General features: G+C 45.1%; 1 protein-coding gene across 6 annotated transcripts in view; it reads right to left on the reverse strand.

Annotated features, from left to right (window-relative positions):
• Window positions 1-10,641, reverse strand: part of TNIP1 (TNFAIP3 interacting protein 1) — an 88,864-nt gene extending 78,223 nt beyond the window's left edge. For 5 of the 6 annotated variants that reach the window (XM_056516916.1, XM_056516915.1, XM_056516914.1 and 2 more), the window contains exon 1: window positions 10,453-10,609. Coding sequence is in view for 1 of the 6 variants with exons in the window: in XM_056516917.1 (XP_056372892.1) it covers window positions 10,453-10,495 (43 nt within the window). In the remaining 5 variants the exon portion in view is untranslated. Of the gene's footprint in view, window positions 1-10,452 lie in introns of all 6 variants that reach the window. The other variant, XM_056516917.1, reaches the window with a different exon arrangement.
• Between the last annotated feature and the right edge of the window lie 209 nt (window positions 10,642-10,850).

Genomic DNA, 10,850 nt, shown 5'->3' on the forward strand with positions numbered 1-10,850 from the left:
CCAACCCCTTTATGTCCTCCGGGGCAAAAATATTGTTCAATTAGGTTAAATAAAGTTATAAAGTTTATTGGTAAAAATACCACCCTAATAATAATAATAATAATAAAAAGGTTTTTAAAAGATTTTAAAATGTTTTTAAAAAAAAATGAGTTTAACATAAAGAATGGCTATACAGCACAGTACAGGAATAAAAGCCTAAAGAACAATGGCATATTATTTGCTGCTTTTTCACCCCTAAATATCTTATCCCCTATCCAAGATGTCAGATCGCAGGGGTCCCGCCACTAGGACCCCCTGCGATCTCCGTTGCAGGACACACGTCATCTGGTGCACAGAGCGAAGTTCGTTCCGTGCCAGATGACTGGCGATGCGGCGCCGGAGGCTGGTGACGTCACAGCCACGCCCCCTCCCATAGACTTGCATTGAGGGGGCATCGCGTGACTTCCCGGGGGGCGCGGTTGTGATGTCAAGTGCCTCCAGTGCCGCAACCAGCAATCTAAACAAACGCCGGGTGCTGCAGGGAGATCGCGATGGGTTCCAGCAGCGGGACCCCTGCAATCAGACATCTTATCGCCTATCCTTTGGATAGGAGATAAGATTCCAGGTGTGGAGTACTCCTTTAAGAAATAATACAATTATTTTATTATTAAAAAAAAAAAAGTATCCAAATAGGATCAAATAAAACCTACAACTAATACCTAAAAAAAACATGCCCCCAAATAGTTACACCACCTGGGAAAAAAAAAGAAGTACTTTATTCACCTTGAGGACAACTGACCCCTTTTCTTGTGATCATTGGTAGCAGTTGGACCCCCACTGCTCAGCTAGGCATCCCCTATCCTGTAGATGAAGGATGACTAACAGGGAGGAACCCTTTAGGGCATAAAATGGGCCAATTCCTATGAGGTTACAGAATACCTTATATTTTCTTTGTGCATATTGTGGTGGCTTAGATCTTTGTCAGGTAGAAAAAGAATATATATATATATATATATATATATATATATATATATATATATATATATGAATCATCCATCTGCAAGAAAGACGGGATCAATATTGAGACATGCAGAGACTATTAAGAAAAGTGATCAGTTCAGGGAAAAATTTGAGATTACACTCTTACGTGGCATTTCGAGGGGTTTTCCTCTTTAGAGTTTACACAACAAGTGTTATACAGGGCTAGTACGTGCATGTTATAGCATAGGATACTTTTTATTGGGCTATTGTAAGCCCTAGGTTAAAAGAACCATAAACACCAAAATATCTGTGTAAGACTCTCACAGTGCAATGGCCTACAGCTCGCCTTCACTTGTATATGGACCAAACTGAGGCTGTAAGTCCACCATATAGGTATATAACACAGGGATGGACAAATCCCAGGCCCCAGGTTAGCATGGCGACTGAACTATCACATAATCATTTACCCAGCGTATGGCAAAATCAGGCAAAGCAGAAAAAGAAGAGGTATGGTGCAGGCTGTACCCAGGGTGCCGACGCCATGTCATGTTGTCGTTTAGCTTTATATGATCATGTGACTAGGCAAGAAAGTACAGCAGTGAAATAATTGCACAATACTAATCAAGCACAGGGCTATAATGATGACGTTTAAAATATACAAATTTTATTAAGACATACATAAAATCACAGAAAAAATTGTAATAAGCACAAAAGAAAAGGGCACCAGAATACAACAAAAAATTAGTGGGTAAAAAGGTCCTTAAAGTTCTAGACAAAGTATAACCGAAATAGCAAAGTGTGAGCTAGGGTACATAACTGGTGGAGCAAGCATAAGCTTGAGCCTAAAGACAACAGTTAACGTACACACTGCCAAAAAGAAGGTACAACAAAAGAATGAATAGACCATAAGATAGTTAAGGGTGCCAGACCTTACCCACCAAACCACAACGATCGTTTCGCTTCAAATGCTTCCTCATGGGGCGTGCGCCCCCTGAGGAAGCATTTGAAGCGAAACAATCGTTGGGGTTTGTTGGGTAAGGTCTGGCACCCTTAACTGTGCATGATTTTTTTCTTTGGTGTTATCAGTTTCTAGTGCACCGTTACTTACATATCAGTAAGGTACCTTTTTCGGTGTTCACAATTCTAATTAAATAAATCTATTACAATTTGTTATGTTTTCTCACTTAGAAACCGTGGAAAACCCCCTCGAAGGCGTCTTTACTTATTGGCGGGAATATCTTACGTAAATATCAAACATCACAAACAGTTGCTGTACAGTCCCATGGTCTCTACAGTACACAGCGCCGGTTCCGAAGAACACAGCGCCAGGTGCTGTGTGACGTCTGTGTCACATCCATTCACGTCGTTCTTCTCACCACATCGTGTGAAGAGATTTCTATCTGTGTTCTAACTTCAAAACCACACGGCAAAATATATATACAGGTATATAAGAAGAGAGACCTACTGCTAGACCAAAGCCACATCTGTACACACACAACACGTCACTGCACGAACAATGAGGTAAAAACAACCCAAGTCTATCAATAACTAGACCTAAACATAGACATAATATAAGGACAGGCAAGATATTTTCTATTCTAGACAACATAGACCTTAAAGGAGTAGTCCAGTGGTGACTCAGTGGTTTACAACTTATTCCCTATCTTAAGGATAGGGGATAAGTTGCAGATCGCGGGGGGTCCGACCCCTGGGGCCCCCCGCTATCTCCTGTACGGAGCCCCGACAGCCCGCGGGAAGGGGGCGTATCGACCTCCGCACGAAGCGGCGGCCGACACGCCCCCTCAATACAACTCTATGGCAGAGCCGAAGCGCTGCCTTCGGCAATCTCCGGCTCTGCCATTGAGATCTATTGAGGGGGCGTGTCGGCCGCCGCCTCGTGCGGGGGTCGACACCCGCTATCTCGGCGGAGAGCCGGGGCCCCGTACAGAGAGATTGCAGGGGACCCCAGCGGTCGGACCCCCCGCGATCTCAAACTTATCCCCTATCCTTAGGATAGGGGATAAGTTTTTCACCACTGGACTACCCCTTTAAAAGAAAAGTTCTTGATTTGGACATATCCAGTTTGATGATTTCTTATACCAAATGCAGTTATAGCCTTTCCTAAACCTGTCTGAGACATTAAAGGGGTACTCCAAGCTGTTCCAAGAGCTGGAGCCGGGAGCTAGTGACATCATAGCTCCACCCCCTCAATGCAAGTGTACGGGAGGGGGCGTGATGGTTTTCCCGCCCCCTCCCATAGACTTGCATTGAGGGAGCGGGGTGTGACATCATGAGGGGGCGGTGCTATGATGTCACGAGCTCCAGGCTCCAGCTTCAGCGTTCCGAACGCTGAGCAGCGGGGGTACCCATTTAAAGGGGTATTCCAGGATTATTTTTTAGTCTTTGAGGCAAGTTATCATACTGTGTAATATGCTTTTATTACCTCCTTGCGCTGCTTTGTGCTTTTTTTCATGCACGGACCCACACCTGGAAGTGATGTGGTGCAAGTCTTTTTATCTTAGGCTGGGTCCACACTACGTTTTGTCCCATACGGGAGCGCATACGGCAGGGGGGAGCTAAAAGCGCGCGCTCCGGTATGTTACCGTATGCGCTCCCGTATGTCATTCATTTCAATGAGCCGACCGGAGTGAAACGTTCGGTCCGGTCGGCTCATTTTTGCGCCGTATGCGCTTTTACAACCGGACCTAAAACTGTGGTCAACCACGGTTTTAGGTCCGGTTGTAAAAGTGCATACGGCGCAAAAATGAGCCGACCGGACCGAACGTTTCACTCCGGTCGGCTCATTGAAATGAATGAGATACGGGAGCGCATACGGTCACATACGGGAGCGCGAGCTTTTAGCTCCCCCCTGCCGTATGCGCTCCCGTATGGGACAAAACGTAGTGTGGACCCAGCCTTAGGCTGGGTTTACACCGTGGTTGACTACGGTTTTAGGTCCGGTGGAAAACCGCCTCCGGGCAGAAATGATCCAACCGTTTCCCTCCAGTCGGCTCATTGAAATTAATTACATACGGGCCGCATACGACAGGGATACGGGAGCACCCGGTTTTAGCTCCCCCCTGCCGTATGCGGCCCCGTATCGGGGAAAACGTGATTTGAACCCAGCCTTACTGTTGTCTCTGACCTTTCTTAGCATTTCATGATGCCAAAGACAATATGTAATAAGTCACATGATCACCAGGGGTGTGTGGTTATGCTGCAGTTGGTGGGTGAATAGCATTACTTCAGTAAATCGCTTCCACCCTTCTAGCCTCTCCCCCACTGCAGCACAACCACACTCCCCTGGTAACCATTTGGGGATTTATGACATATTGCCTCTGGCCACATGGAATGCTGGAAAAGGTCAGAGACAACAGTAAAATAAAGCCTTGCCTATGCATGAAAATGGGGCAAAAGTATATTACCCAGTATTATAACTTGGTGTCATGGGCTCAAAGGCGCAAGAAAAAAAAATCCTGTAATACTCCTTTGAAGTTTACAAAGCTGAAATTTTGCGTAATGTCCGCCCGTGCGGATGGGCAGAACATGCTGGTGCTAGGATCGCGCAGATATACGCCATCTCTACAGACTGCAATGCATTTCCGAGCAGATTCAAGCAAAAGAATTACATTTTGTGACTTTTTTTTAGCGGAGGGCAGAATCGGGATTTCCGCAGCAAATGTTTCCATAGCGGGAAATTCCACTGTGTGCACGGTGCAACAGAATATCATTGAAAGCAATAGAATTCCTGTCTATGGCTCCATTGGAGAAAGTATTACAGTATTTCAGATGTCAGTGGTCCCAGAGCTGTGGCAAGATACCTCAAGTGCCCTGATAGCCGGATAATGTGAGGGTGCGTTCACACGGCCGTCTGTCCCCGTTATTGTTTTTTTTTTTATCCCCGTTTCAGTTCCGTTCTTTCTGGCTGTAAACGGATTTAAAACGGTTAAAAAAAAAATCCTACTCATGTCAATGGGATTTTTTTTACAACCCGTTTACATCCGTTTGTACCAGTCTGCACTCATTTCCGTTTTTTTGACGGCAGAAAAAACGGCACATGCAGTATTTTTTCTTCCGTCAAAAAAACGGAAGAAAAAAACGGATACAGTAAATTAGCATTGAAGTCTATGGAAAACGGATGAGCCTTTAATGTCATTCGTTTGCATCAGTTTTTTCAATGTTTTTTGATCCATTTTTACCTCTGAGCATGCTCAGAACAAAAAAAATTGGGCAGGGGGGGGGGGTTTATTAACAGAACAATAACGGATGCAAACGGATATTAACGGATAACATCCATTTGCATCCGTTATTTTCAGGTTTTTTTTTTAAGTCTGTTTTTATTTTTGACAGGAGAAGAACGGGACAGGTCTAGACAGCCTTGTGAACGCAGCCTAAGCCAAATATGTGGGTCTTATTTATTTTTATCAAAATTGATGGAAACGAACAATTTTAACCAAAACGACTAGAGTGACATTTGACAATGAATAACTGTTTAAGGCGTCCACAGCCTATCATCATCTGGAGAGAAGCCAGTTGTAACGCTGAGCACTCCGGTCCCTGTTCCTGGACCGGAGCGCTCGCAGCGTCTGTCCCAGGGGGGTGCCCTTGTCGGACTCTCTGACCGGGGACACTCCGTCTCTGCTCCCGTCGGGGACGCGGTCCGCGCTGCGGGATCACCACGCGCGCGTCCAGAGCCTCAGCGCTACTTACCCGTGCCCGCTCCGGCCCTCTCCTCTGCTCCCCGCTCACGTGACTCCCACCGCGCGTGTCCCTGCACTATAGGGCGCGCGCGTGTCCCTGCACTATAGGGCGCGCGCGTGCCGGCAGTTTACGATTTAAAGGGCCAGTGCACCATTGATTGGTGCCTGGCCTAATCCGTTCATTTTCACTCCTATTAAGTTGTCCTGCCCCTTCCTGCCCTTGCTGGATCTTTGTTGCCTCAGTGCCCTAGAGAAAGCATTTTTGTGTATATCTTTGCCTGTTGCCGATCCCGTAGCTAACGACTACTGCCTGCCCTGACCTTTGCTACGTCTGACTACGCCTCTGCCTGCCCCTTCTGTACTTCGCCTGTCTCAGCTTCCAGTGAGGTTGAGCCGCTATCGGAGGATACAACCTGGTAGTTACCGCCGCAGCAAGTCCATCCCGCTTTGCCGCGGGCTCTGGTGAAAACCAGTAATTGCTTAGAACCGATCCTCCGGTACGGTCCACGCCAATCCCTCTCTGGCATAGAGGATCCACCACCTGTACCGCTTCCCGCTATTAGTCCGGATCCTGACACCAGTTAGGCCCCTTTTCACACTACAGGTATCATCCTGCTTTTTTACTGCCGCTATTTTACAATAACGGATGGAAAAAAAAAACCTGATGCAATAACTAGTAATAATATATTATAACTGATGAACATCATCCGTTACTTTTATGTTTGATGTTGTTCATCCGTTATCATCCGTTATTACAAGTTACATCCGTTTTTTTTTTTTAAATCAGGTTTTTAACCCTTTTTTTTAAAGCTGTACTGAGCATGCTCAGTACAAAAACGGATGTTAAAAAAAACTGACGATAACTGGTGATAACGGATGTTTTTTTTTTGAACATCCGGTTCCCATAGACTTCAATGTTAAATTTTAAAGTCCGGTTTTTCACCATTTTTTTTTTTTTGTCGAACCAAAAATTAATGCATGCACCGTCTTTTGTGCTGGCAAAAATAACGGACATTAGTAAAAACGGACATGCAAAAGGATGTTCAAAAAATCTCATTGACATGAATGGGATTTTTTGCTGGCCGTTTTCAGGACTTTTTTTTTTTTTTTTGAGTTTTTTTTTTTGAGTTTTTTTTTTAGGTTTTTTTTTACAGGATGACACCAGTAGTGTGAAAGGGGCCTTAGAAGATCTTTTATGCGTGAATGATCTTTCAAGAAAGAATGTTCTGAGAAAGAACATTCACCCTTTACCTGATGTCAGAGATCATGTACTGAATCTATCTTCTAGAGCAGTGGTCTTCAACCTGCGGACCTCCAGATGTTGCAAAACTACAACTCCCAGCATGCCCGGACAGCCAACGGCTGTCCGGGCATGCTGGGAGTTGTAGTTTTGCAACATCTGGAGGTCCGCAGGTTGAAGACCACTGCTCTAGAAGATAGATTCCACTGTTCTAGAGTCTATGAGACTTTTACTGAAAGTGTAAACAGCGCACTCTGTTTTCCGAAGAGATCCGAAATAAATGATAACAGTAGTCCGCTGATCTTTCTGCCTCTTCATTCTAGCAATCAACACTCGGACCCCCACCGATCGCAACTTCCCACAGGTCACAAGTTTATTGAAAGTTTGGGTACACGTTAAAGGGTACCTTTCATCAAGAAAACTTTTGATATATTATAGATTAATGTATGCAGAATAACTTTCCAATAGCATGTTATTAAAAAATATGCTTCTTTCTATTTAATTTTCCACTTTGAAAAAATGACCACTAGGGGTCTCCCTACCAGTCCTTTTTCATAGATTTCAGACTCATGCAGGAGTCCTAAATCTCAAACTGCAGCCGGGACACAGACAAACTCAGCACTGCTCACTGCCAGGGCTCAGTGCTGTGCTTGCCTGTGTCCCAGCAGCAGTCTGAGATTTAGGACTCCAGCATGAGTCTGAAATCTATAAAAAAAAAAAAAAAAAAAAAAAAAAAAGGACTGGTAGGGAGACCCCTAGTGGTCATTTTTTCAAAGTGGAAAATTAAATAGAAAGAAGCATATTTTTTAATAACATGCTATTGGAAAGTTATTCTGCATACATTAATCTATAATATATCAAAAGTTTTTTTGATGAAAGGTACCCTTTAACACTATAAAGGAATAATCATAAATGCATTTATGATAGAGAGGTCCTGCATAGTTATAAGGGTATGTTCACACTGAAGAATTGGAGCCGAATTTAGGAGGAATAATTGCGATCAGGAAAATATGGTTTTTTTGCCATTTGCTCTTTTGCGCAAAATTTGTGCAGAATTTCCACATGGAATTCCGCCCAAAACTTATTTTGTCAGTAGAAAAAAAAATATATGATGATTATGATTTTATTTCCCATAGAAATTAATGAAGCGCATGCCAGCTGCAGCATCGCTCCTGACTAAGGCTGCATTCACATCTCGTTTTTGCACTACGGTTGCCGTATCCGGTTTCATTGAAGAAAACGCATCGACCCGTATTGCAAACCGTATATATAGACATTTCATTGTAAACCGTATGCCAACCGTAGCATCAGGTTATGTAAGTTTTGCACCATTTATGGGTTTATACGCTTTTTAACGGTACACCAAACCGTAGTCTACTACGGTTTTGTGTCCTGGTCAAAAACCGTATACAACCTGTATACGGTTATTTTAAAATGGAGTTCTATGGTAACCGTATTGAACCGTATGTGTGTACGGTTACATCCGGTTTGCACAATACTGTTTTTCATTTTTTATTTATTTTTTGGAAATTCAATAACAAAAAGAACTTTATTTAAAATGTTGACAAACATAAAACCGTATCCGTTTTTTTTTTCCAAGGAAAACGTATGCAAACGGACATCCGTTTTCAATCTGTATACGGTTTAAAAACGCGAGGAGGCATATACGGTTGCATACGATTCAGTCCGGTTTGGAGACATACGTTTTTTTGTAAAGAAACGGGATACGGCAACCGTATTGCAAAAACGAGATGTGAATGCAGCCTAAGCGCCAGGTCCCGTCCCTGAGATCGCAGGGGGTCCCAACAGTCGGACCCCCGCGATCAGCTGCTTATCCCCTATACATATAAAGTGACTTGTAGTTCTTCATAGAGTGATTGAGAACCGCACACAGTTTACGGCAAATTTGCGCAGTTTTATGGGAAGCAAAGGCACATGAAGCCAAGAACAGCTCGCTATACTACCCCAATGTGCGCAAAATGTTATACGCTCTATAACAGAGGTACATTAATAACCAGCCTAGGCAGATGAGATGCAAAATAGATGATTTTTTATCCTGCGTTAGTCATTTATACAAATCCGATAGAATTACGTATACACAGAATTAAACCCATATCACACTTATAGGTGTGTACTCAGAAATAGCGCTAAACTGCGTCACAACCGCTACGTCTGAACGGGCTCCTTTAAGTCAGTGAACTCATCAGCAAATTGTTGCTAAAATTAGTGGTCTCCAACTTGCTTGGTCTCCTGCTGGTGCAAAACTACAACACCCAGCATGCCCTGACAGCCGCAGGCTGTCAGGGCATGCTGGGAGTTGTAGTTTTGCAACAGCTGGAGAGCCCCAGGTTGATGACCATCAGAATGCTATCAGTCAATGTTTTCCAAACAGTGAGTCTCCAGCTGTTGCTAAACTACAACTCCCAGCATGCCCGGACAGCCTGCGGCTGTCCGAGCATGCTGGGAGTTGTAGTTTTGCAACAGCTGGAGAGCCCCAGGTTGATGACCATCAGAATGCTATCAGTCAATGTTTTCCAAACAGTGAGTCTCCAGCTGTTGCTAAACTACAACTCCCAGCATGCCCGGACAGCCTGCGGCTGTCCGAGCATGCTGGGAGTTGTAGTTTTGCAACAGCTGGAGAGCCCCAGGTTGATGACCATCAGAATGCTATCAGTCAGTGTTTTCCAAACAGTGAGTCTCCAGCTGTTGCTAAACTACAACTCCCAGCATGCCCGGACAGCCTGCGGCTGTCCGAGCATGCTGGGAGTTGTAGTTTTGCAACAGCTGGAGAGCCCCAGGTTGATGACCATCAGAATGCTATCAGTCAGTGTTTTCCAAACAGTGAGTCTCCAGCTGTTGCCAAACTACAACTCCCAGCATGCCCGGACAGCCTGCGGCTGTCCGAGCATGCTGGGAGTTGTAGTTTTGCAACAGCTGGAGAGCCCCAGGTTGATGACCATCAGAATGCTATCAGTCAGTGTTTTCCAAACAGCGAGTCTCCAGCTGTTGCCAAACTACAACTCCCAGCATGCCCGGACAGCCTGCGGCTGTCCGAGCATGCTGGGAGTTGTAGTTTGGCAACAGCTGGAGAGCCCCAGGTTGATGACCATCAGAATGCTATCAGTCAGTGTTTTCCAAACAGCGAGTCTCCAGCTGTTGCCAAACTACAACTTCCAGCATGCCCGGACAGCCTGCGGCTGTCCAAGCATGCTGGGAGTTGTAGTTTTGCAACAGCTGGAGAGCCCCAGGTTGATGACCATCAGAATGCTATCAGTCAGTGTTTTCCAAACAGCGAGTCTCCAGCTGTTGCTAAACTACAACTCCCAGCATGCCCGGACAGCCGCAGGCTGTCCGAGCATGCCGGGAGTTGTAGTTTTGCAACAGCTGGAGGCTCACCGATCGGAATACACTACCATAATTAAACTTTAGTATCAAAATGGCAACAAACTGCCAACGACGTTACAAAAAACAACAAACAACCCCATCATAGGGAATAGACATGTCTGCAACAAAAATACACAGATAAAAGCTAAGAAAGCAACATAAACAAACCTGGAGTTGTTGACAGTGCAGTGCGATCAGTAGGTTCCCACATCCATGAATAGCGACTATCGCGACCACCAGCGCACTCACCACTTCCTACAACACAGTGGAATTCCCCAGGACCGACACGGCTCCTCCCAGGACACGCCTACACTGCTGTGCGCCTGCGCGGACATCTCCAGAACGCGGCGCTGCTTTCCTCTCAGACTGTGCGCGTGATAGAATCGCTCCATGTGTAGTTCGGTTGGTAGAAGCGGTGAAGACTGTCTTGTGAGGTGTCTGCAAAGTGAAAGTGAAGACATCAAAAGTGAAAGTGAAAACAAAATCACCGTCAACCCCCTGCCCCCCCCCCCCCCCCCGAAATTATGCAAAGGCTGATCAATGTTGGACCAATTTCTTCTCCTTCC

This window comes from Hyla sarda, chromosome 4, assembly GCF_029499605.1.
Source record: "Hyla sarda isolate aHylSar1 chromosome 4, aHylSar1.hap1, whole genome shotgun sequence".
In the NCBI taxonomy this organism is placed as follows: domain Eukaryota; kingdom Metazoa; phylum Chordata; class Amphibia; order Anura; family Hylidae; genus Hyla; species Hyla sarda.